Consider the following 27,230-nt stretch of genomic DNA (forward strand, 5'->3'; position numbering starts at 1 on the left):
CTTCCGGCTTACATGTACACACGCTTCAGCATATGCCAGATAAAGTGGGCATTCCTTTTCGTCCTTTTATGCACTCTGACTTACGCCTATGACGTCGCGCCCAACCATTGGTCGAATTTGATATACATAAAAATTGTCATTTAAAGCACTTGCTTCACGCCGGAAATACACAGCAAAATGCATTTTTGATGTGAGTTTTTATTATTGTCGAAAAATATTATGTGTTGAAAAAAGTACATGTTTACAAAAGCAAACAATGATCACATAAACAAAACTTCACAAACAACTCATTTACAACAAAACATCAATAATACAAAGCAGAACCTAAACCTCTTTCTACCTCTTATTAACAATTATTTAAATGCCCCATAAATCTATTGAATCAATCTATAAATGTGCATTTATCTTTGCCATGTTGTATTTATTTAGTTGACTAGTGGTATGCACTGATTATTATAAAATTATTCACATAGCATCTTTAGGTTATAAAAACATTCATAAAATTCATAATTTGATTTTCAAAGATTTATTATAAAAACTGATTATTTTTTCTGCAAAATGCAATAAATCCAGTTATTTTTTTTTTTAATCAAAATGCTATAAATCTATTGAATCAATCTATAAATGTGCATTTATCTTTGCCATGTTGTATTTATTTAGTTGACTAGTGGTATGCACTGATTAAACAAAAATAAACATTAATGGCATTAATCAAAACACTTACTTTGTCATATTAACTACATCAGTTTAAATTGCTTGAAAAAAAGATTAATAATCAAAATATTCATGCGCTAGGGTTTATGGGTAATCCTGATCATTTTAAATTCATTACACTTAAAATATATGTTACACTTACTGAATTTTAATTGCAGTTAAAGATTTTTTCAATTCACTTTATGCATCCATTTGAGTTTATCTTATAGTAAATTTTTTGTGTGTTGCATAAACAATGCATTTTAAGTAATGTCAAAAATGTTATAAATATGTGTGTTTTTAAGTAAAAGCTATTTATCATAATATGTCATAGTTGAGAAAACAAATGACTTTTTTCAGTAAACTGTACTGTATACAGTATAGGCAGCCTCTTGTGATCCCTATTAATGATTTCCTAATTTAATTTGCTAGGCAGATATAATTTCTCAGTGGATGTTTTAAAAAGTTAATCGTTTGCAAATATATTGTATTTTGTATAAACTGTTGACGTATCGTAGCAAGATGATGGTCCTGGCTTTCCCATATCAGTCGACGAAAGAAATGAAATCAATACATTGTCTGTTGGAAATAAATTGCATTCTATCTGAATTTGATTGGGAAAATTGGTTTGATTGCATTGGCTGAACAACATATCTGATGTTTTTATGGATTATCTATAACCAAAGGTTTTGCAAAAAGGAATAAACACATCTTCCAAATGAGTGACACACAGTGTAGTATTGAGGGTCACTCTGTAATTGAGGTGTGTCGGGTTTCTCGGGTGTCTCTATTGATTTTCGAGATGTGACACACTTTATCTGCATTGGCCTGCAGGTACTGGAATTGTAGATGTTTATCTTGGCATTTGATGTGTTATGGTGCTGTTACCATACATTAAACTGGCTTTATTGATACTTACAGGGTTACTCTATTAAAAGTATCTGCAGTTTGGTTTTCTTACTCTTAAAGGAATAGTCTACTCATTTTCAATATTAAAATATGTTATTACCTTAACTAAGAATTGTTGATACATCCCTCTATCATCTGTGTGCGTGCACGTAAGCGCTGGAGCGCTTGAAAAGTCTGCTCCCCTTCTCCCTCTCATAATGGGAGAGGGAGGGTGTTACTGCGCCGAGTCGAAGTACTCCCAAAAGTGCTATTTCGCCATAAAATGTAGCTCCTCTTTTAAATCCGCTTAGAAAAGCGCTACGTTTTATTTTGTACCACCAAACTTGCTCGTATAACTACTCGTCTTAAATAGGAAAAACGTTGATGTGTTTGGTCACTTCTAACTTTATCTCTAAATGGTACCATTGAATGAATGGGGCTAAGCTAAATGCTATCGAAGCGTCGCAGCGCGCTCCAGCGCTTACGTGCACGCACACAGATGATAGAGGGATGTATCAACAATTCTTAGTTAAGGTAATAACATATTTTAATATTGAAAATGAGTAGACTATTCCTTTAATGGTATATATGAAGAGTTTGGTTCCAAAACCCAATAAATCAATTTTGACTAATTTCGGGAAAAAAAAAAAATTCTATACCAACAAAGTGACAAGATGAAAAACACTATTTTCTGTTACAAACTTGTGGTATGCACTGATTAAACAAAAATAAATATTAATGGCATTAATCAAAACACTTACTTTGTCATATTAACTACACTGTCATTGCTGCGGTTATACTTGGGACGCCGTCCCTAAACATTTTTGACAGCGATCAGCTGTAAAATGTTTTAGTCCTGCTCATTTTTCGTTGACTTTGAGTAAAACGATGGAAAGTTTTTCATCCCCTGGGGTCAATGTGTTAGCATGACAGAAGCTTGATGCTTTTGGGAGAACAAACAACAACCGGCATTTTTCTTTCACCCGAGTGCCTCTCGCGTAAATTATTCGATTTTGATGGCTTACGTTTCTTCACCACAGAAAACCACCACAGGTTTAACAATGCCATTAAAATTACTTTTTTTGTTTTTGTTTGTTTGTTGATCACGAAGTACAAAGTAGATGAGGAAAACTAGGATTTCGTGTGTATTCAAAGCACGGTCATTGTTGTTTACAATGCCTGGAATGGTGCGCTGTGATTGTTGAGTGGATTTATTGCATTCTGCAGAGAAGGAGGAGTGGCGTTTATTGTGTTTTGGAAAAGGGAGAAGAGATGAAAGAATAACACGGCGGATATCGGATTTTGCATAAAATAAATAATTAACTTTTTAATACTGACCTGATACAATACTGATTTTGGCAGTAACTCATTTTTTTTTAAATGCCGTTTATTGCGTTTTGGAACCAAACTTCCCAAATCTATATATCTATATCTCATCTATATCTGTCTATATCTATATATATCTAGCCTACTATGGCCAACATTTTGATCCAGCTTAAAGCAGTGGTGAAAAAATCACTTACTGATAAATAAAAAGTGTTATATTTTCATAGTGTTTTGATTCGTTGCCAATACAGTGCATTAAACTGATTGTTCTGTCTGTTTAAAAGGAACATTTCTTTGCTTTAACACTTCACAAAGTTCTTATATAATGTAAACAGTACAAGTACTCTGTAAAATAAACTCTTTGAGAAATGCTCATTTCAGAAAGATTATGCCCAGTTGACAAACTGTTTGATGTTAAGTGTCAAGTGTTCAGGTTATTGAGGAGGGAAGTTATCGGTAGCACAGTCATGTATCTCATCTTATGGTACGTTAGCCTCCCGAGTACAGTCGTGTTTTGAACTTAGTGTCAGATCCGTGCCCGGGAACCCTGAGGAAACATGGATTGCGCGTTGAGATGCGGTAGCGTCGCATTAATATTCATGCATTTTTGAATCCATTTTCATCTGTTTGTTTGTTTGTTTGTGTCTGATGAAAAAGATGAAAAGACCTGTGGACCTCATGAATTTCGGTGCGAGAATAACAACTGTATCCCGGACCACTGGAGATGTGACAGCCAGAATGACTGTGGAGACAACTCGGATGAGGAACAATGTAGTGAGTTTCTCTCATCTCTTTCAACTGAATAAAGCTTATGTTTGTACTAAATTGTTTTAACTGTCAACAAGCATCGTGTGGGATCTTCAGAGGCCACTTTCGTAGATTGCTTGATGTTTTTTTTACTCTCTATCTGTTTGTTTACCATTTATCTCTTAATTTCTGATCTTTGCCCAAGTTCCCATGGACAAACATCAAGAACTTAAGTGTGTTTTATGCTGTTTTTATAGCTTGCCGTGTCCTGTTGGAGCCTTAAAGTTGAGAGTCTGTCATCTAGAGTTTAGTCAAGCATCTGGTCATGAATTTAAATCTGTTTATACTTGATGTTTTGCTATTTGCATGACAGTATGTCTACAGTATGTCTTATACAAGACAGTTTTGTTTTATGCAAACCCTTAACTTTGCATATTTATTTTTATTTATATTTTATTCTTACATTACTTTATAAACTACGCTAACGGTTGACGACTTTGACAAAATGTTAAAGGTCTACTCATTTTCAATATTAAAATATATTATCACCTTAACTAAGAATTGTTGATACATCCCTCTATCATCTGTGTGCGTGCACGTAAGCGTTGGAGCGCGCTGCGACGCTTCGATAGCATTTAGCTTAGCCCCATTCATTCAATGGTACCATTTAGAGATAAAGTTAGAAGTGACCAAACACATCAACGTTTTTCCTATTTAAGACGAGTAGTTATACGAGCAAGTTTGGTGGTACAAAATAAAACATAGCGCTTTTCTAAGTGGATTTAAAAGAGGAACTATATTTTATGGCGTAATAGCACTTTTGGGAGTACTTCGGCTCACCTGAAAAGTCCGCTCCCCTTCTCACTCATATAATGGGAGAGGGAGGGTGTTACTGCGCAGAGTCGAAGTACTCCCAAAAGTGCTATTACGCCATAAAATATAGTTCCTCTTTTAAATCCGCTTAGAAAAGCGCTACGTTTTATTTTGTACCACCAAACTTGCTCATATAACTACTCGTCTTAAATAGGAAAAATGTTGATGTGTTTGGTCACTTCTAACTTTATCTCTAAATGGTACCATTGAATGAATGGGGCTAAGCTAAATGCTATCGAAGCGTCGCAGCGCGCTCCAGCGCTTACATGCACCCACACAGATGATAGAGGGATGTATCAACAATTCTTAGTTAAGGTTATAACATATTTTAATATTGAAAATGAGTAGACTATTCCTTTAAATTCTCTCTCAGCTTTGGATAAAGCATCTAAATCATTTTTAATGCCATTAAGTAAATGTAAAAAAATTTGACTACCCAACATGCTTTTCTGCCCATTGCACTTATAGAAAAGCTCTCTTTAACCTTCTAATTGCTCATTAATTTGCAAAGAGCCCCTCTTAAGTTCTTGGCGTACTTGTGAGGACCTCTGGAACAGATGGTACTGTGCCCGTTCTTGTCCAAAGATTGGCCATTTGCACTTTTTATGTGCTCTTGCTGTCTATCTCTGTCCTCCTCTATGGTTAACTTCTCCGGCATCTTTGCAATCATCTTTACAGGGCACGTCAGATTACCTGTGTTGGTTTGATAAATTGTATACCTTGTAAAGCCGCTTTGGATAAAAGCGTCTGCCAAATGCATAAATGTAATGCAATGTAAATGTGGACTAGGTGCCTTATAATTTTTCTCTCCTCTTTGCAGAGCCCGTGACCTGTAATCACAAGGACTTTGCTTGCGCTAATGGGGAATGTATCTCGGCACGCTTCAGATGTGATGGTGACTATGACTGCGTTGATAATTCAGACGAGGTCAGTAAAATTGTGTGTCATTTGAAAAGAAGCGTCTCTTCTGGCCATTTCTTTCAAGGCTTTGTAATCTTGGTCCATCAAAAAGATTATTCTCTGATGCTTATATGAATTTATTAGAAAGTCTTGAAGATAAAGGGCATTTCTTTTTTTATTTAATTAACAAAACTGCAAAAAGAAACTGGTCATTTCTTTCAAAGCTGTGTTATCTTAATCCAACAACAGCATTTGTCTTTAATGACTCTAATATAGATTTATTAAAAAGCTAGGAGTGGGCGATATGACCAAAATCTTCTATCACGATAGGATTCATTTTATATCATGACAACGATGTGTATCACAGTAGTCTTTTTTATGTTTTAATAAGTTTTTCTGTTATTATAATCTTTAATACCATAGAAATGTTCATAATTATCACAAAAACCTTATACAAGCATAAAAAGAAGATAAAAACAAACAAAACTAAATAAAGGAATGATAATAAATATTTATGTTTGTTTTTATATTTTTAACTTAAAGTAGAAAAGTGATTGTCAAGAGCAGTGAGAGATTTTCTCTTAATGCTGTTTGATAAACATAAGTGACAGACAGGAGCAAAATTAGGTAACTTCCCCTTTAAGACCGGACCCTATGTTACACACACGTTTTCTCTTTTAGCTGTTCACTTTCTCTTAAGTCCTAAATGGTCGTGCTTATGAGGATACTTGCAAAGATGGGAATTTTGACGCATATATCTATTTAAGGCCAATAAAGCAGGGAAAATGCTCACAAGCTTAATGAGCAGCGGTTGCGTGACTTGCGCGCTCCTCACAGACAGAAAGAGCAGCGATTGCGCGTCTTGCACGCTCCCCACACACAGAAAGAGCACACATATAGATATGTTGTTTGTGCTTCAATGGCTTAAAATAACTTGTTTTAAAACTGCTGCGCTTAAATACGTGTTCAAACGTTACCCTTTCATAACCACGTGCACAGGAGCGTGACATGGGCGCGTAGCCTCGATAGAGACGATAGTCCAAAATCTCTACCGGTTCACAAATTTGTACAGGTTAATCTACCGGTTTATCCCCCACCCCTATATAACAAGTCATGATTATGTATTGTTTTTCTGGTTAAATTCAAACAAAAGTGCAAAAATAAGTTATTACACTGTGTTTAGACACATGTAATCTATACAGGTTGTTGTTGTTGGCAACTTGGTTTTGAAGTCAATTCAACCTACTATTTTAAGTTTTGACTTGTAATAGGTTGACATAATTTATAAAAGAAAGCTAAAATTGTATATATATATATATATATATATATATATATATATATATATATATATATATATATATATATATATATATATATATATATATATATATATATATTTATTGAGATTTATAAATCCTCCGACAGCTGAACAGATAAACTTTCTATTGATACTTTATATGGTTTGTTAGGATAGGACAATATTTGAGATACAATGATTTGAAAATCTGACTGCAACAAATCTAAATACTGAGAAAATAGCATTTAGGACCCTATTTAACAGTCTAAAAGAAGTGTCTGAATCCACTTTTTCTAGTTTAACAACAGGAAAAAACAGGTTTGTGCGCCTAGTGCACTGTCTAAAAGGGTTGTTCTTATTCTTGTAATGAGTAATGGGTGTGTTTTGAGCATAACATGCAATAAACCAATGAGAGTCTCATCCCCCATCCCCTTTAAAAGCCATTTGCACCCGCAGCATGCAGATTCCCTATTTAGATGGTGGAATCTGAAAAACTGAAAAACTAAGTGGAGGAAGACCACCAGTTTAAGATTGATTTAAAAAAAATGCGTCGTCTTTATTTGTATTGAAATTGTTATTTTTTATTAAAACCTCTGGTTCTCTTCTTCTTTCAGTCATGAAAGTAAAATTAGCATGCTTTAATTGCTTTTAAATGTATGGATAGTCTACATTATCAATTCAATTCAATTGAATTTTATTTATATAGCGCTTTTCACAATACTTAATTGTTTCAAAGCAGCTTTACATTAATAGAAGCAGTAAAAGCACAGAAAAACGACAGATAGCACAAAATAATACACGATAGCATAACTTGGCTATAACTTGACATTATAAGCGAGCGTATTACTAATGTAACGTCTAGAAGAGGAAGCTAAATTAAGCCCAAGAAGGCAATTAAGCCCAAGAAGGCATCATCAGTGTAATCCCAAAAAATATTTACAAATATGCCATACAGGAGATAAAGAATTTACAAACATGTGGAGAGCCGAAACTTTCAGCACTCGGATAGCACTGTGAGGTTTCATCATATACAATAAATCCGTGGGGTAGCATAAAAAAACATTTCAAAATATATGCAATATTTGCATTTGTTTAAAGCAAAACATTCAATTAGTTACCAGGCTACAAGTGAAACAGCTCTTCACGCCTTCTAGCATCTCGTAATTGGTCCTCATTTATGTCCAAGAGACTCAATAATAATCTTTTACATTTTAATCCTTTAATTTTTCATATTTCAAAACATTTGTGTTCTGTTGCACATCCATGTGTGTGATAAGCAAACTTGTGTTGTTGTCTCGTTTATAGGCACATATTATTAACGCACGCTTTAAATAACAAAAACAATATAGTTTATTTTAGTTGCCTCAGAACACACCTCGTTCTTAGACCAGAGCGCTCATAGTCGCAAAATTGGGTGCAAATGCATTTGCTATTTAAACAACATGGCGCTGAGCATGAAAATGACAACTGCGGCAGGCTGAAACTAGCAAAAAACACTTGCGTCGCGCATTGCGCTGCATTGCGCCGGGTGTATGATAGGGCCCTTAAAGTTCAAAGTCCAAATAAAGTCTATAGCAACACATATTACAAACGAAAAGGTTTGTTTTAGCGCTCTCTACTAGCTTACAGCTGTAATGACGTTGTGGACTGAATTCTAAGCGAATCTGTGAGACGTCACTTTTTGTTGATGTTTGAACTGTTTTCAAACAAATGGAGCTTAGCTAACCCCTCCCCCACACCACCAAATCCTCCTTGTCGTTTATTGGCTGGATAACTTTGTTTTGTTTCGTGGTGCTAGGTTTGGCCACTGTGTTTTTATTGCGGTTTGTGGAGCCTGGACTGTCAGCAGAGATCGCGTTTTTTTACAGTTTGATCACCAGACAGGCAGCAAGCAGATAGTGAGGAGATGTTTGCTGTATGTAACAAAAAATGTTTTATGGTCTAAAACGCATGAATTTGCTTAGAGCACCTTTAAATGGGAACCAAACTAGAATGAAAAATCAATAATTTTAACCCTTCCTATGTATTTTGGGCTTTTTCTACAAATAACCTGTGCAACTTACAACTGGTTTTGTGGTCCAGGGTCACATATATTCATTTGATAGCATTTTTTACAGTGACACACGGCAGAAATTTCATATAATATGCACTTCTGGTCTGTCGTATTCTGTCTCTGTTAGCTGAATTATTTACTTTTCATTCTCTCCTGTCTACCATTTAAACAAATGACAAATAAAGCTTACTCCCCAAATTCACTGAACTGGAGTTGAATGTATGTGTTTTCAGAAGGACTGCGAGACTCACTGTGCGGACGACCAGTTTCAGTGTCACAACAGTCTCTGCATCTCTCGTAAGTGGCTGTGTGATGGGCAGGAAGACTGTAAAACGGGAGAAGATGAAAGAAATTGCCTCGGAACAGGTGCATCTTTAACACATGCTAGGGTGTTTTTGAAATGTTTTATGGATATATTGGTTTTGGTCTGATCTCATTTTTTGTGTTTGTGTACATAATAAACATTGCCTAAGTCAGCACTCTGGTGATTTTATTTTTTAGTAAATTTTTTATTCTATCTACATAATTTATTTAGATGCTTCAGTATTTTATCGAAGATCACATTTTACTTCTTAACTTGGCAAAGGTTTTTACTGTACATTGGAAAATATAGCTGTGGTTTATAATAATATAATAAAAAATAAAAAAATTCACACTACGGTTTTTCTATGTCCATGTACATTTACGCATTTGGCAGACGCTTTAATCCGAAGTGATTTACAGTGCATTCAAGCCATGACCTTTGGCCCTGACAAATCTTAAAAGCAGGGTGCATGACTTTTGAAAAAGGGAAAAGGGAGTCGGGCCGAATACCAAAACACACTTGTAGCCAATCAGCAGTAAGGGGCGTGTCTACTAACCAACATCATATCCTGGACTGCGTATGTGTAGGGCGGGTCTATCAAAAGAAGGCCCAGATTCTATTGGGGCAGGGGCGTGTTTTTTTTTTTTTAAATGTCAACATTGGCTTTTAGAGATCATGCACCCCACCTTTAAAATATACCAATGCCATTGATTTGTCTCAAGATACATACCCATAACATCTTTTTATAATGCATGTTTATAAAAGATGCTTAAATATCCCAATTTAACTAAGGCCTAGTCCTGGCTACAGCTAAGTCTTGTCTGTGAAACCAGGCAATGAAGTTTTAATCTACTGAAACACTTTCATATTCTTACATTACAAGACAGTGAAGGATTGTCAGACTAGAACGGCATCAGTTATAAGGAAGTTTAACAAAGAGCAGAGAAACAGACAGACAATGTAATTTATCTTTTGATTGAAATATCTTGTGTATTATGTATTTATGTGTTTACTCGTCATTTGTTTTTAGCACTTCCCTCCTGTTCTCTAAATGAATACGTGTGTGCCAGTGGAGGCTGTGTGTCGGCCGCTCTAAGGTGTGATGGACATGACAACTGTCTGGATAGCTCAGATGAGGTCAGTTCTCCAACAAGACCCTCTCACTTAACATCAACCACTTTACTTCAGAAAGTGTGGCCCAGTGTGTGAAAACCTAGTATGTGATTGACAGTTTTCGTTTATGTACCTTTAAATGCAAATGAGCTACAGCGCTTTCAGTTAAAATAGATCTGAATCCAATGAACACAGTCTGAGACAATAGTATCTCACTAATGAGATATGGCAGACAGGGTACAACTTGCTGAGGGTGGAAACTATGGTAATGCATGACTGTCAGTCAGTGGCCATGTGTGGGGCTTTATCAGTGTGACATCACACTAACGAGAGAATCAAAACGGCATATCTAATAAAACTGCTTTGGTTTAATGTTGATTAAAAAGGAGTGGGTGGATTTTTTTCACTGTAGTGTGGATGTGTTCACACACTGCCAACTCACATTTATGTCCAAAGTGGATTTAGCATAATGTGTGCCCTTTAATAATTAAAAGATAACCCTGATATTTGAACCCCAAGTTGTAATTATATTAATCTGATAGCTATTTTACATCAAAGGTCAGCTGACTCTTTAAAAACACAAGTTGTACACATATTATCATCTGTGGGTGTCTTCAGAAGTCTTGTTTTTTGTTATTTTTATCACATGTGCCATGAATAACAATGACTGTACAATATATTGCATCATTGACGCTTGCGGCACATCAGGTTTTCTAAAAGCAGTCTCGTATATCAGACTCATGTTCGGCTCCAGATGTGTTATGCATTTCCCCAGATGCATCATGCACTTCTTCAAAGTGGGTATTTGAGGCTTTTCTTGTTGTTCTCACACCAGATGGACTGTGTCAAGGAGTGCACAGAAGATGAGTTCCTGTGCAAGAATCACGCCCACTGCATCCCCAAACGTTGGCGCTGCGATGACATCTTCGATTGCGTGGACCACAGCGATGAGGAAAACTGTGGCCATGGTATAAAGAGATTATTTCTATAACAACTGTTAACCAGCATCCCAATACTGTATATAACAACACAGAGATGTTTAATGAGCTAACTCTGCAATTCAGTTATACATAGTTTACAGTCTCTGTGGTGTGTTTCAGCAATACATTTCTAAGATTTATCTAAGTGTTTAGAAACAGTTTTCAAGATTGACTTTACAGGGACTTTACAAGTAATATACAACAATGAAGGGAGTACGTCTTGCACGAATTGAGCAAACATTTCTGCTCGAAAAATGACTTCTGATATTTTGTCATGCCATTGATCTAGAACAAATTCAAGGGAGCTTTTAGAGATAACCAAGCAAATATCTAATGACTGCAATACTTCTTATGGGTTAAAAAAGTAATTACATACTGTATATAAATTAAGTAACCTTTTTTTTCTTTCCAGACACATTTCAGTTTAGTTCTGAATCAAATACTTATTTTTACCCCCAACTGCTTAAGAGGCGATTCCCATTTCGCATCTTTTGGGCACTCAAGTTCGTCCTTTCAAATGTAGGTGCGCGGTGCGACGCGGTCATTTTTTCCAGAGTTAAAAACATTTCCACTTTCTAGAATGCCGCAAGCGCACCGCAGGTTTCGGGTCAATCCGCGCGGATTTAGATGCGAAATGTGAACCGCCCCTAAGGCAAGTTAACTTTGGCTAGTTAAAATGTAACACTTTACAATAAGGTTAATTAGTTATAATTAGTTAATTACATTAGTTAACTAATAATGATCTGCACTTATACAGCATTTATTAATCTTTGTTAATGTTAATCTCAACAATTACTAATTCTGCGTTTACACCAACCACGTTTGAGGCGTCAAAATCACATTTAAAAGCAAGCATACGGACTACCGGCACATCCGAAAACTTGACTGTAAATTTCGTCACTGCCCCTTTTTGGGGGAGAACAAACCAGACCTTCCATTGACTTTCATTCAAAATAGCGGAACAAAGCAACGTTTTTACACAGCCGGCAGGCGTAAAATAAAGTGCACTCAGTACTCTAAATATAAAGACATAATATATAAATTAGGGATGCACCGATAGGATTTTTTGGGACGATGCCAATACCAATTTAAACAGACAACTTCTGGCCGATACCGATGTCGATACCGATATTAAACACTTTAAGCTAAAACAAATATGATAAGACAACATGACAACCTTCAAAGGTGGTTTTTGCTATTCAGCATTTCTTTTATTAACAACATTAACTCATTTTTTACATTAAGTATAAATATTGCTACTTCAAAAAAAGTTGGATTTCTTTTCCCCCACTAAAGTGCAGTCTGTTTCTTTTATTGTCCAAGACATTTGAGCCAGCTCAACAAAGGTTTTCTGTCGGTGCTTAAGTATAGTGCACACCAGAACATTAAATCATTTTAATTGAACAACAGACATGCAATTCATTCCCTTTATGTGGTTAATTAATAAACAATCGGTATCGGCCTTTGTCATGCTATTGCCGATATGCCGATGGTTTCAAATTCATCAAAAATCGGCCGATAAATATCACCGGCCGTTACATCGGTTCATCACTAATATAAATACGAAGTAACTTTCAAATACAAAGTAAAATCATTCACTTGCTTCCCTGTTGACTCGATGAGTTACGAGTAAATGTCTGGGTAAGACACCTCTGGCCAGTAGGGAGCGTTGTTACACAAATTTGACGCTGGGAGAATGAAAGGGACATGTTTTTATATTGACCAAAATAAATGTGTTAATGTATCTTTCGCGCTCTATGACAGGCAGGGTGGACAGATAATTACTCAACATGTTTAATCTGAGTGATTTCATAAGTTATTTACGCCTGCCGGCTGTGTACGAACGTTGCTTTTTTCCGCTATTTTGAATGGAAGTCAATGGAAGGTCTAGTTTGTTTTCCTCCAAAAGTGGGCGTGAACCTGTTCAGAGACATTCTATGACGTTGCGCCGGTTGTGCATATTTCACGCGCGCCGGGGGCGAAATCCGCTTCTTGTGGGAGGGGCAAGTGCTATGCGGTTGTCTGTTTGCAAGATGGCTGATGTTGATTGTGCATTTATCGAGAGAGTTGCCGGTTTGTATTTGGTCACTTTACTATAGAGGGAAAATAAATGGTGTGGGTCAATAAACGTCACGTGACTCAAAAGTGAAATGTATATTTACAACTTACCAGTTTGCCCAATGTCCTCACTGACACTCTTCCAAGCGAAGTCCTTTTTTATTCCTATCTCTATAGAAATAAGAACTTGTGTCGTATAGCTCCGGGTGACTGCTCACGGACAATATCAATCGTTCCTTTATGCTGAATGAGTGACTCCGGGCGGGGCTGCCGCCACAGCAGCAAGCAGGCTCCTGATTGGTTAACGGGGCGCGACAATCTGCCAAAGTTCAAGTTTTTCAACGCGGGCACCAGCCGAAAATTCGTGTCAAACGCAAAATGCACAAAAAGCACCATTCGTGCGCACCACGCCAGACACTCAATTTGCGCCGCGAGACTTCCAGACGCGTGTCAACACGTCTTCACATTGACTTAACATTGAAATCACTCGCGCTTGACGCCTCTACAGCGGCTGGTGTAAACGCAGCATAATACTTTATTAAAATCTTGTTAACGTTAGTTAATGCACTGTGAACTAACATGAACAAACAATGAACAGCTTTATTTCTATTAACTAACATTAACAAAGATTAATAAAGACTGTATTGATCGTGTTTTGTTCATGTTAGTTAATACATTAATGAACCTTATTGTAACGTAATTACCAAAATGTTTGTTAGTTGTGTGTTCAAAGATTTCACAAAAATCCATAGTAAAATAATAAATATATAATAAAATATTATATAAATAAATAAATAAAACAAATATATAATAAATAAAATGTATAAATGAATAAATAATAATAAAAACATAATAAAATTTGACCCATTATAAAAAAAAGTGTGACCTTTACCTGTAATGTTTTGTCCTGTGTGTACTTTTTCAATCAACAGAATTATGAATATTTCATTTTGGGGATCATTGGTAATGTTATTGTTAAAAATTGTGGTACTTTAAGTAAAAAATGTACCCCACCACTGAAATATTTTGAGAATTTAATACTTTTTTTTACCTTAGTACAGATTCACCCTTTGAACAAACTTAATATTTACCCATAATGCTTCAGGTTGTCATACAGTACCCAAACTTCTGTTTAAGTCACACTTTAATGATCATCTATCAAAGTTTATCATCACACCAACTTTTTGTTTATACAGACACTTTCTTCTGTCGTCCCGATGAGTTCATCTGTAATAACACTCTGTGTAAGCTGCACGTGTGGGTTTGTGATGGAGAAGATGACTGTGGAGATAACTCAGATGAAGATCCTGACATGTGCGGTATGCCATCCATCTCTTTGTGGAATTAAATGACCTGCTGTTGTGTTTCCTGTCTGTCTGAAATACTTTCATTCGAAATTGAAAGACTTGTGTATGGGTCCTTGCATTGCAGGTTAAATAAGTTAAACTATATGTCCATAAGTATGTGGACACCAAACACACTCCTATGCGATTGGAAGTTGGTCCTTCATAACACTGTCCATGGGAAATTTAGGTTCCTTTACTTCATTTCTTGGTAAAAAAAAAAATTTGTGACTCTCACTTTGTGCATAGGGACATTTTCATGCTGGAACGGAAAAGAACACTTATCAAACTGAATTTACTTTTAGGCATTTTATATCCAAAGTGACCTACATCAGTGAACAGAACGATACAGTAAATGTTGTAATATTACGATTGTCGTCACTTTGTACCTAGTTTTGTCCATGCAGTGTAAAACAACTTAAAAACAGCACTGAGTTGTAACATTTTGTTCTCATTTTTATAGCCAAACTACCCTGTCCTCCAACAAGGCCGTACCATTGCAGAAATGACAGAGTGTGTCTACGGCTTGATCAGATCTGTAACAGTGTGGATAACTGTGGGGACAACTCGGATGAAGATGAATGTGGTAGGATCATTCACAAGCCTCTGATGATGTCTTTATCCTCCCCAGCACAATGAGAAATCCATCATTTGTGCCACGCATTTAAATTTGCCGTAAAGAATTCCGAGTTGAATTTAGTGATATTGCTTTGCTAGATGTTCATCGGGTATTTCAAATATACTGCCTTCATTAATCACATTCACACCGTTCACAATCACAGTCATTTTGATTGAAGACTTCTGCTTCTGCTGATGTTAAATGGATGTTCTGGTTTCATCCTTGGGCACAAACCAGAGGCTGTCTCAAGCAGGCCCAAGCCCTGCGGGAAGACCGAGTTTACCTGTGGTAATCGCAGATGTATACCAGCACAGCTGCAGTGTGACCTGTTTGATGACTGTGGAGATGGAGGCTCAGATGAACAGGATTGCAAGGCTTGTATGTTTGTACCAGATCTCTGAGATACATCTGCTGGAAAACAAACAGTAGGAGAGATTTGCATTTCCTTAAGGAAATGCCAGCGCTTACAAAGCAGAACAAGAATAGTGTTAAAGTTTTGATTTTAATTTGGGTCTGTTTGGTGTAAATGAAATAAAATGCTTTTGGTTTCCACTAAGCCGCTGTCGTGACAAGTAGCATATGTTGTTTTTGTTAACCGTATAAAACAGCCCAAAATGTTTGAGGAATATCTAAACAGTGCTGCTTTGCCTAGGCGGATTATGTAGATACCTGCTGTACTAAGTGTGTGTCATAATATAAAAATAATCCAGGTTTTAAATATCTTCCAGAAAAGAACACTTCACTTTTTTAAAAAATACGCTCATTTTCCAGCTTTCCTTGAGTTGGGCATTTGATTTTTGCCGTTTTGGAATCCATTCAGCTGATCTCCAGGTCTGGTGCTAGCACTTTTAGCATAGCTTAGCACAATCCATTGAATCTGATTAGACAATTAACATTGCACCCAAAAAAATAACCAAAGAGTTTCGATATTTTTCCTATTTAAATCTTGACTCTTCTGTAGTTACATCGTGTACTAAAATCGACGGAAAAATAAAAGTTCTGATTTTCTAGACAGATATGGCTAGGAACTATACTCTTATTCTGGCATAATAATCAAGGACTTTGCTGCTATAACATGGCTGCAGGAGGCGCAATGATACTACGCAGCATCCGAAAATAGTCCCCTTAGTAACTTTCAATGGCAGGGGACTATTTTCGAGCAGTGCGCAATATCACTACACCTGCCGCAGCCATGCTACAGCAGCAAAGTTCTTTACGCCAGGATGAGATTATAGTCCCTAGCCATATCTGCATAGAAAATCGCAACTTTTAATTTTCCGTCGGTCTTAGTACATGATGTAACTACAGAAGAGTCAAGTTTTAAATAGGAAAAATATCGAAACTCCTTGCTTATTTTTTTGAGGCGCAATGCTAATGGTCTAATCAGATTCAATGGATTGTGCTAAGCTATGCTAAAAGTGGTAGCGTCAGACCCGGGGATCGGCTGGATGGATTCCGGAGCGGTGGGAATCAGATGTTTGGCTCTGGGAGAGCTGAAAAATGAACATATTTTCAAAAAAGTCCCTTTAAACAAACATAAGTTCAAGCAGTGGGACCATGGGTTGCATGAATGTCACTTCAAAGCTCTTTCTCGTTCCAGCATCAAATGGAGACATATGTGGAAAGAGGTTGAATCCATGTGGTGAGGATGCAGTATGCAATCAGACAAACACAAATCCAATATGTCATTGCAAACCTGGATTTCAGAGGAATCTCAGAACCAGGATGTGTGAAGGTATCTTCTTTGAAAAAAGACTCAATACTTACCCTGAGGATGGATTTAGATTTTTAATGTAGAATTTAATTAAAGGCGATGTATGAAATTTCTGCAGCACCGGTGGCACCAAAATGTTGAGATTGTTTGAATAAGCATTCTGAATTTTAACTAGATTTATAACCAGGATTATAAATCCGCTGAACAATGGCCGGCAGAGATAGTGTTGTGGAAATTGTTTAAAAGCCATCATTTTGGCAGTTCTGTCTGATGCAACTAGTAGTGGCTTTTCCATTAGCAGATAGCACTATTAACCTGACTTTCTTTTTTTCAGAGATAAATGAGTGTCTTCAATTTGGCACTTGTTCTCACTATTGTACAAACACAAAAGGATCATACAAATGTACATGTGATAAAAATTATAAGGACGTGAATGGTAGTTGCCTAGCAAAAGGTAAGGATCTAAATATATTTTTCTTTTCATAATTTTTAAATCGCTCCGCGAAAGGATTGTTTAGTCATATTGGAGCATAATATTGAAGAATGATTAGTAAAACTCTTACCAATTTATTAAATTTCTATGTGTAGCATAATGGTCATAATTCTGTGCTAATAATGTTATGATATTTTTATATTTAATATCAGTTATTGATTATTCATCGATTATTCATTGTTGTGTTAAAATGATTCTGTAATTGTCAAACTGTTGTCTTAAACCCCAAATGGAATTTAGCCACTTTTCATTTTTTTTGCATATTAATAACTCAACGGGCAGGACCAGAAGATCGAGTGCTCTACATAGCTAATGACACTGAAATCCGAAGTTTTGTGTATCCATTTAACCAGAGCCATGGACACAAAGTACATGCTCGCATCGAGGAAAATGCCCGCATCATTGGGATGGATGCTCTGTATCAACAACAAAAGTTTATCTGGGCTACTCAGTTTAATCCGGGTGGAATTTTTTACAAAGAAATCCTTAACAGGAGTCAAACTAAAACAAATATTGGCATCATAGTAAGTATCGAGTCTGTGCAAAGCATGCCGACATTAAAATATTATCAGGAATATTCGGGATTTTTGTTCCTTACTGGTATTTGCGTCCTTGAAGTTGTTTACATAGCATTTGCATGTAGTTAAGAGAAAGATTGCCTCGTGACCTTCCCTTTGATAAGTTTGTTTATTAAAATATTTTTACAAAGTCATATATATACTGTGTGTGTATATAAATGAACAAATTCAAAAGATTACTATTACTTTTTAAATAAAATATTCTGCCGATATTGACATTACATAAAATATTAACATGTTTATTTAAAGGTCACCTAATATGGCATTTTCCCAAGATTTATTATTATTTTTAGTTGAAGTTTCCAAATACCCTATAGATTATTTATTATACCATGCTGAAAAGGCACATTTTTGTGTGTCTCTTTAAATGCAAATGAGCTGCTGCTTCCCTCCCCATTTAATTTTCTATACCAAAAACATACACTGATTTTAATAAGACGATTACTTTACTTCATTGTCCATAATGAACATAAAGTAATGAATTCTGAAAAGAAGATTTAAAATAGAAATTATGACCTAACTGTGGTCTATGGAAGGTTGTGGGCGGGGCCTGCGCAAAGTGATGTCAGTTTGCTCCTACCCATTCTCACCAAGATGCGTACAAATGACACGCAGTGTGATTATCGTGCAATAAATACGCCAAATTCCGATTTTGCGTGCATATGATACGCCAGTCCTTCCCATTCACTTATATGGCGAATCGTTTCGTGTCGTTTATTTATTCTTTTCTCATTTGTTTTCTGTTTTTATTACCATTGTCGCTTGGGTTTAGGGTTAGATTTCAGATTTGTTTAAGCAGGTTATTTAATATACAGGTTTCTCCATGTTTTTGTCTACATTTGTACGCTTTTTGGTGAGAATGGGTTGCTACGCTCAGAAAACACCAACAGCTCGTCTCATGAGACTGTTGAAGTTTTACATAGATTTAAACAAAAAGAAGGGGGCAGATATTTATCATTACAGGGGGCTGTGTACACACACAGGCAACACACAGTTATGTTCAAACAACATATAAAAGTGAATTTCTCATATTAGGTGACCTTTACCGTTAACCAGTATGCAATCTCTGAAATTTTGCAACTACATTTATCTATCCCCCAACCCTTAAACATTTGATCAAACTCATGATTTAAATAAAATATGCTGTGATGCCTTGATCCATATCAAATCAGCTTGTTATCTGGGTGACTTTTGCAGTGCCCAGATTTTCGTAGGCCCAGAGATGTGTCAGCCGACTGGGTAACTGGAAATATCTACTGGACAGACCACTCTAGGATGCACTGGTTTAGTTATTACACAGCTCACTGGACCAAGCTTAGATACTCTATTAATGTGGGCCAACTCAAGGGACCCAACTGCACTCGTCTGATAACTGACATTGCAGGAGAACCATACGCCATTACCGTCAATCCAGTCAAAGGGTAGGAGTATGCTGCAACACTATTCAGACTTTATTTCTGTAATTATTAACCAATGCTTATATTTTGCATTTAAAAGTTAATGTCCAAATTGAACATTTAAAAAGGTTTATAATTTTGAGTTTTTAAAAAGCATTATTAAATTAAAGGATTAGTCCATTTTCTTTAAAAAGAATCCAGATAATTTACTCACCACCGTGTCATCCAAACTGTTGATGTCTTTCTTTGTTCAGTCCAGAAGAAATTATGTTTTTTAGGAAAACATTCCATGATTTTTCTCATTTTAATGGACTTTAATGGATCCCAACACTTAACAGTTTTAATACAGTTTAAAATTGCAGTTTCAAATTACTCTAAACGATCCCAAAAGAGGCATAAGGGCCTTATCTAGCAAAACGATTGTCATTTTTGGCAAGAAAAATAAAAAATATGCACTTTTAAACCACAACTTCTCTTCTTCCTCCGTCTGTGTGACGAGCCAGCGCGACCTCACATAATTGCGTAATGACGTCGAAAGGTCATGTGTTACATATATGAAACGCACATTTGTGGACCATTTTAAACAATAAACTGACACAAACACAATAATTAGTATCATTCGACATACAACAACGTCGGAACGGTCCTCTTTCTACACACTTGTAAACACTAGGGCGTAGTTTCGATACGTCATCCGTGACCTCTTGACTTGATGACGTATTACGTGAGGTCGCACTGGCGCATCACAGGACCGGAGTAAGATGGTAAGTTGTGGTTTAAAAGTGCATTTTTTTTCTTGCCAAAAATGACAATCGTTTCGCTAGATAAGACCCTTATGCCTTGTTTCGGATCGTTTGGAGTCCTTTGAAACTGAAATTTTAAAACTGTTAAAGGAACAGTATGTAGGATTGTGGCCAAAACTGGTATTGCAATCACAAAACTTGTGGCTAAAACTGGTACTGCAATCCCACAACTGGTGGCCAATACACAAAATGACAACATAAACATCAGTTGAGGGCTTCAACTCCACTTTTTAAATGACAATATCCTGGCCAGACCACTGTTATGAGTTATATAAGTATTTGAAATGAAAATTATTTCTTAATGTCTAGTGACATATTAGGGACATTTTATGATTAATAGATATACATTTCTTACATAATGTTTCTTTAAGTATTGGGGTCCATTAAAGTTCATTAAAATGAGAAAAATCCTGGAATGTTTTCCTCAAAAACATATTTTTTTCTCGACTGAACAAATAAAGACATCAACATTTTGGATGACATGGTGGTGAGTAAATTATCTGGATTTTTTTTAAGAAAACGGACTAATCCTTTAACAAGTAATATTGACTAATCATCGAAGCGAATTTATTACTATTGTAGGTCAGATTTCTTTGCTTTTATTTAATCACACATGATGCAAATTACTTTTTCACTTTGAAGCTATAACAGTGCATATATAACGTTAATGAAATAAACATTTGGTATATTGCAGGATGATGTATTGGTCAGTAATAGGCGATCACTCACATATAGAAGAGAGTGCAATGGATGGTTCAATGCGTAGGGTGCTTTTGGACAAGAACCTTAGGAGACCCACAGGTATGTTTCAGTACGTCTCAATGTAATGTGTAAACACTGTAAATATTTGAACAGCATCTCTTCACTTTGTGCACTCAGCGGTAGGTGTGAGATTGTTTATGTAGTTCTATGTAAGAAACAAGGTCAAGGTCTAAATGGATTTGTATAGACATTTACTGTTTGAGTTTCAAATTCGCTTTTTTAAATCAGCACTTTCACTGTTTTTAACTTGTACTGTACAAAATTATGGGAGGAAAGAGAAGGGATTTTAATGCAGTGCCATAAGGTAAACCTGTAGGGATGATCCTCCGGGAAACACTAAGTACTGCTACATTTAACTGTGGCCTTCTTTATAGGGGCCAATATTACTCCTCCAGCTCAGCTTTAGGAATTCATCATCTAGAAAAGGAACAAAAACCAACATCCGAGTCTTTAATCAAAAGAGGAAATATAATGAGTCGAGTACAGCAAACTCAGAGAAATATGGGACAAACTGTTGCTGAGTTTATTTCAGGAAGAGCAAAAGGACATGAATATGACTCTTTGTGCTGAATATGTCCATACTGCGCAAAGTGTTTTGTAAAGGTTATTTAATTTTAAAAATAGTTCATATTTACCTAAAGAACCAGTTTAATGTTGAAATTGTTTATCTTTGCATTAGGCTAACTTAACCTAAAACCAGTGCTATATTTACACAGAAAAGGTTTTGATGCTAAAAAAAAACTTTTTCTTAAAGGAATAATTTGTCCAAAGATAAAATTTCTGTTATGTATTTGTTTTCCTGTATATTTAAAGCGATTATGACAAGCTTTATTTAGAGGAACACAAAAGATCTTAGATAGTAGGTTAGTGACTCAGTCCAAATTCACTTTACTTGTATGCGTAAAGGGTAACACTTTACTTGAAAGAGTGTTTATTAGACTGACATGACATCTTCATAATCATGAAATTTTATGCACATTTACGACAACTGTCATTAAGTACCTTTTGTTAATTTATGTCATTTTTAATGCAAAGATGACATTGTTTGAGACTTAACATAAACCAATACATCATATCATAAATTTGTCATAAACATGACAAAGCAGAATAATTAGCAAACTTAAGAAACTACCTAGCTTTATGGGTTAACATTACATTAAACTGCCACTTAAATGACATTAGGTGTTAATACTATGTCAAATAATTTTAAATACATTAACAAAATTCAACAGACACGTCAAAAGATTATACTTAACTTTATGTATGTGCACAATACATAAAAAACTGACAATTAAAAGAACTTGTTCTTCCTCATACAGAGGAATTTACTTACAGAAGAAAAAACTAACGAAACATTTAATTGATTTAATTAATTAATTTAATGTAATTAACTTTTTTCCACCAATATGGACCCTACGCTGTATGGCTTAACCCATTATTGTACTGTTTAAATTTCATTTTAAGTGAATTGGTCTCAAAATGCAATAAAATATTATTTTATAAATTTTTATTAATGTTATTATTATTATTAAATGATTGATTTTTATTTGTTAATCACATGGAGGAAACTTAAAAAAAAACATCAACCAAATAATATTAATGACGTTATTATACAATTTTTTGACAGAGTATTAACACTTAATGACATTTTAATGACAAATTATATTTGTACCACTGTAGTTGAGGTCAAGAAAAATATTTATGACGCTTTTATAAAACCATATGACATAGTATTAACACTTAATTAAAAATTCAATGTGTATCACTGGTAAAAAAGAGGTCAGTTATGTTGTTGGTAATGTCAAGATGTCATGACAAGTTATGATGTGCTTGTTAATGTCAAGTTGTCATAACAAAGAGATTTCAAACAATGTCATCTTTGCATTAAAAATGACATAATTGAATGAATGACACTTAATGACAGTTGTCATAAACCTCCATAAAATCTCCTTAATGTTCATGGTACATGTCATGATTATGAAGGTGTTATGTTCGTCTTAGGAACACACCTTCAATTAAAGTGTTACCGGGTAAGGTTGTAATAAAAGTTTGGGGATGCAGCAATCAGTCCAAACCATTTTGTCCTATAACAATCTGATTTATGATTGTTATTTTTGGGCTGATTATCCATTGTGATTAAGAGTGTAGTCTCATATCTCCCTAGATTAATTAAACCCTATTAAGGTAAAATGGTTTGTGACATCCTTGTTTCTACAGTGTATTATTTCATTGTAAGCTGTTGCTTTGGTGTGATTCTGCAGCTTTGAATGTGTCCATGTTCAAATACGCTAAAAAAGTTTTGAAGCATTCTGTTCAAGGACTCATTATCATTAGGGAAATAAATCTTATCCTGTTCTTATCTTATTATCTGTAGGGTTGGCGATTGATTATTTCAGCCAGCGTCTGTATTGGGCCGATGCCGAGCTCTCTGTCATTGGCAGTGTCCGATTCGACGGATCAGACCCATTGGTGGTAATCGATGGCAGGCAAGGTGAGAAGTACAGTTGAAAGTGAAACTGATAAAATATTGATTTGCTTTTGTGGTTTAGATGCCTGAAAGTGTTTTTCAGCGTGTATAGAGTTTAAGGGCTGTTGGTCATTATAAAATACATCATTACTTTTGTTGAGTGGAAATAGGCAGGCAGAGGCAGCAGATCAACACGCAGTGACTTTTATTAACATAAAGTAATCCAAAGATGAAAATACAAAACAGAAATCAGAACTAAATACAAACACAAAACCAAACAAAATAATCCACATGCACAACTGACAAAGGACAACTGAAACCAGAGTTGCCAACTCGGCAGGCTGTTTTTCATGTTTGCGTGTTGAAGCAACACAATAATGTGAACTTCAGCAGGTGAACCCTGCCAAAACAATTTTTACAACCGGAACACGATTGTTACTGGAAGACTCCACTTAAAACGCAATTGGGCTAGTTTTGAGGAGCAAGTTGGCGGGTTTTGCTGTGAAAACTTGGCAACCCTGACTGAAGCACTAGGGCAATAGAGGGTATGCAACGACGTCACTTGTGTCTGTTTTTTTAATGTCTGTTTTCTAAAGTGTCTGTTTTTCTAATGTCTTTCCCTCGCTTTACCCATGCACAGGAATATCACAACCGTACAGAATAGATATTTTTGAAGATTATATTTATGGAACAGGACTGAAAAATGATGTTTTCAGAATACACAAATACGGCAAAAAACCTATTGAACCTCTCGATCTGGGTATTGAGAAAACAACAAATGTCCTGATCTCCCATCGTTTCAAGCAACATGATGGTAAGATAGTCTGCTATTCTTATTTTAGATTTTAGGTTATTTTTAAGGTCAAAAGGACAACCCTACCCACTGAGTTGTAATTTAACTTATGCTGGGTTGTTTCTACCCAAATGCTGGGTTGTTTTAACCCATCGGTGGGTCAAATATAAATATTTTGGAGGTCAATTTAACCCAGAAGCTGGGATTGTCCCATTTTGACCCAACACTGGGTTGAAAAATAACCCAGCATTTTAGACTATATGTTAATGGTTTTGAGATGGTTAATGGGAAAATGTGTAAAGCATGAAAGTATTTTTCACAATATTTTTTAATCTAATCCAAACGGCTCTATTTACAATTTTTTAAAGGAAGCTATGATGTTCTGCTATAATATCCAAAAGAAAAACGGCAATCCATGTTCAATTGACTGTGCTGTAAATTTGCAAGTGTCGTGTTTACAGCTTCATTTTCTTGGAACAATGAAATGTATATCTATTTTTCACATAAGATGAACATGGATTTTCTTCATTAATGTTCCCAGCATCTCATGCAGAGCTAAATAACACCCTCCAAAAATTATTACAGTTCAATAGTAATGCAAACACCAATTTGCTTCCCATATACACCATATAAGACCAACACATGCTTTAGATCACCAGTATACTATTTTTTGGAAGCTCTGGAGCTTGGTTACTTATCGTGTTGTGTTAATGGCCTCACCACCTCAAACAGATCTTTCTATACTAGTTGTTTTTTAGTGAAGGGCAGCTGAATCAGTCTCCACAGACTCATTAAACTCTGAGATCTGGTCTGGTTAAAAGACTTGTGCACTGCCAGCAAAAGCCAGAAGTTTGTGGTTTTGAAGCCCTAAGCAAAACACCAAAGATTGATAAAGATGTTTTCCCTTAAATTCCCAACGTTATTGAACCAATAACGTCTAAGGCAACATTTCGATTAGCTGCTTTCAGAGAAAAAGGGTTTACTGTAGCTGTCAAATCACTGTGGCATGTTTTCATAGCATGGTTGTTTTTTGGGAAAAGTTAGCAACACAAACTCTTGTTCAGTAAACACAATTTAAGAAAAACATTATTATCCACATGCTAGTGTTAAGCTAAAGTAGACCCTGATTTTACATCCCAACTTAAAACTGTGTGTTTTATCTTTTAGGGGCCAACCCTTGTCTAAGGATGATCTGTGATTTTATGTGCTTGCTTAACCCAAGTGGGGCCAGTTGCATCTGTCCAGAGGGGAAGATTTTGGTCAATGGCTCCTGTATTGACCCCAATATCTCAGGTTTGGATCCTTGTAGGGCTATTTACTTGGATTTTTCTGTGCTTTGACAAGCTGTTATTTTATCAATTTGGAGGATTGCGTTAATTGCAGGGCATTAAACAGGAAAACCAAATACTAGAGCTGTCACTGTAACGAGTTTATGTAGTGGGAATAATTACAAAAACAGTTAAGGCAATTTGTTCAGAGTGACTTGATGTGCATTCAAGCTTACATTTTATCAGTGTGCATTTCCCTGGAAGTTAAACTTGTGACCTTGGTTTTGCAAGCACTATTTTGTATCATTTAGCTAAAGGGAAAGATTCAATGATGCAGAATTACCATATAGACTTCTGCAACAACTCGCAACTTGTAATATCAATCCAGTGTATTTGTGTACAGTCATACATATTGAAATAATCTTCATTTGGGGATTTTCCTCAGCAATTATTGTATGATTAATTGAATAAAATGTGAAAAATGAAAGCTGTCATCCATACATTGTAAAAAATGCTGGATTTGTTTAACGCAGCGCACAAATTGCTAGATTGTAATTTAACCTATGTTAGGTTGTTTCAATATAAAAAGATGGATTGTTTTAACCCATTGTTTGGGTCAAATAAAAACATATGAAGAGTTTGGTTCCAAAACGCAATAAATCCATTTTGACAAATTTCGGTAAAAACGTGTTTTCTATACCAAGAAAGTGACAAGATGAAAACCACTATTTTCTGTTACAAACTTTCACATAGCATCTTTAGATTATAAAAACATAAAAATTCAAATCCATAACTTGATTTTCAAAGATTTATTATAAAAACCGAATTATTTTTTCCACAAAATGCAATAAATCCATGAGTTTTTTATTTCAAAATGCTATAAATCTATTAAATCAATGTATAAATGTGCATTTATCTTTACAATTAATATTTATTTAGTTGACTAGTGGTATACAATGATTAAAAAATAAACATTAATGGCATTAACCAAAACACTTACTTTCTTATATTAAGAACACTGTCATTGCTTCGGTTATACTTGACGTCGTCTCTTTACATTTTTCACAGCGATCAGCTGTAAAATGTTTTGGTTCTGCTCGATTTTTGTTGCCTTTGAGTAAAATAATGTAAAGTTTTTCATAAGATCCTCTGGGGTCAATGTGTAAGCATGAGAAGCTTGATGCTGTCGGGAGAACAAGCACCCGAGTGCCTCTCGCGGAAATTATTAGATGTTGATGGCTTACGTTTCTTTTTAAGTTTTATCAATGCAATTAAAGTATAATTTTGTTTTGTTTGTTGATCACGAAGTACAAAGTAGATGAGGAAAACTAGGCCATTGTTTGTTTACATTGCGTGACTGGTGGGCTCTCATTTCAGGAATAGATTTTTTGCGTTCTGTAAGGAGGAGTGGCGTTTATCGCATTTTGGGAAAAAAGGGTGACAAAAAGATGACAGAATAACATGGTGGGTATTGGATTTTGCGTAAAATTAAGAATTTCCCTATAACTACTAACCTGATATAATACTGATTTTGGCAGTAACTCGTTTTTTTCCAAAAATGGCTTTTATCGCGTTTTGGAACCAAACTCTTCATATTCTGGGTAAATTTAACCCAACAGCTGGGTTTGTTTCTTTTTGACCCAACACCAAAATAACCCAGCAGTTTTTAGAATGTAACTTGCATTATGTTTTTTTTAATTAATTTTAAAGGAACAGTATGTAATAAATTTATATCAATTAATTATAAAATGGACCTGATGT

At 35.5% G+C, this 27,230-nt stretch overlaps 1 protein-coding gene across 5 annotated transcripts in view; it reads left to right on the forward strand.

The window, feature by feature from the left end:
* Window positions 1-27,230, forward strand: part of lrp1bb (low density lipoprotein receptor-related protein 1Bb) — a 392,748-nt gene that overhangs the window by 346,654 nt on the left and 18,864 nt on the right. For 4 of the 5 annotated variants that reach the window (XM_055216546.2, XM_055216547.2, XM_055216548.2 and 1 more), the window contains 16 exons: window positions 3,565-3,681; window positions 5,348-5,454; window positions 9,011-9,143; window positions 10,112-10,218; window positions 11,030-11,162; window positions 14,429-14,551; window positions 15,039-15,161; window positions 15,432-15,572; window positions 16,795-16,929; window positions 17,243-17,362; window positions 17,684-17,925; window positions 19,177-19,400; window positions 20,874-20,980; window positions 23,316-23,432; window positions 24,049-24,222; window positions 25,369-25,494. In XM_055216546.2, the coding sequence (XP_055072521.2) occupies window positions 3,565-3,681; window positions 5,348-5,454; window positions 9,011-9,143; window positions 10,112-10,218; window positions 11,030-11,162; window positions 14,429-14,551; window positions 15,039-15,161; window positions 15,432-15,572; window positions 16,795-16,929; window positions 17,243-17,362; window positions 17,684-17,925; window positions 19,177-19,400; window positions 20,874-20,980; window positions 23,316-23,432; window positions 24,049-24,222; window positions 25,369-25,494 (2,229 nt within the window). Of the gene's footprint in view, window positions 1-3,564; window positions 3,682-5,347; window positions 5,455-9,010; window positions 9,144-10,111; window positions 10,219-11,029; window positions 11,163-14,428; window positions 14,552-15,038; window positions 15,162-15,431; window positions 15,573-16,794; window positions 16,930-17,242; window positions 17,363-17,683; window positions 17,926-19,176; window positions 19,401-20,873; window positions 20,981-23,315; window positions 23,433-24,048; window positions 24,223-25,368; window positions 25,495-27,230 lie in introns of those variants that run through there. The other variant, XR_008647172.2, reaches the window with a different exon arrangement.

The sequence above is a fragment of the Misgurnus anguillicaudatus genome, chromosome 17, assembly GCF_027580225.2.
Source record: "Misgurnus anguillicaudatus chromosome 17, ASM2758022v2, whole genome shotgun sequence".
In the NCBI taxonomy this organism is placed as follows: Eukaryota; Metazoa; Chordata; class Actinopteri; order Cypriniformes; family Cobitidae; genus Misgurnus; species Misgurnus anguillicaudatus.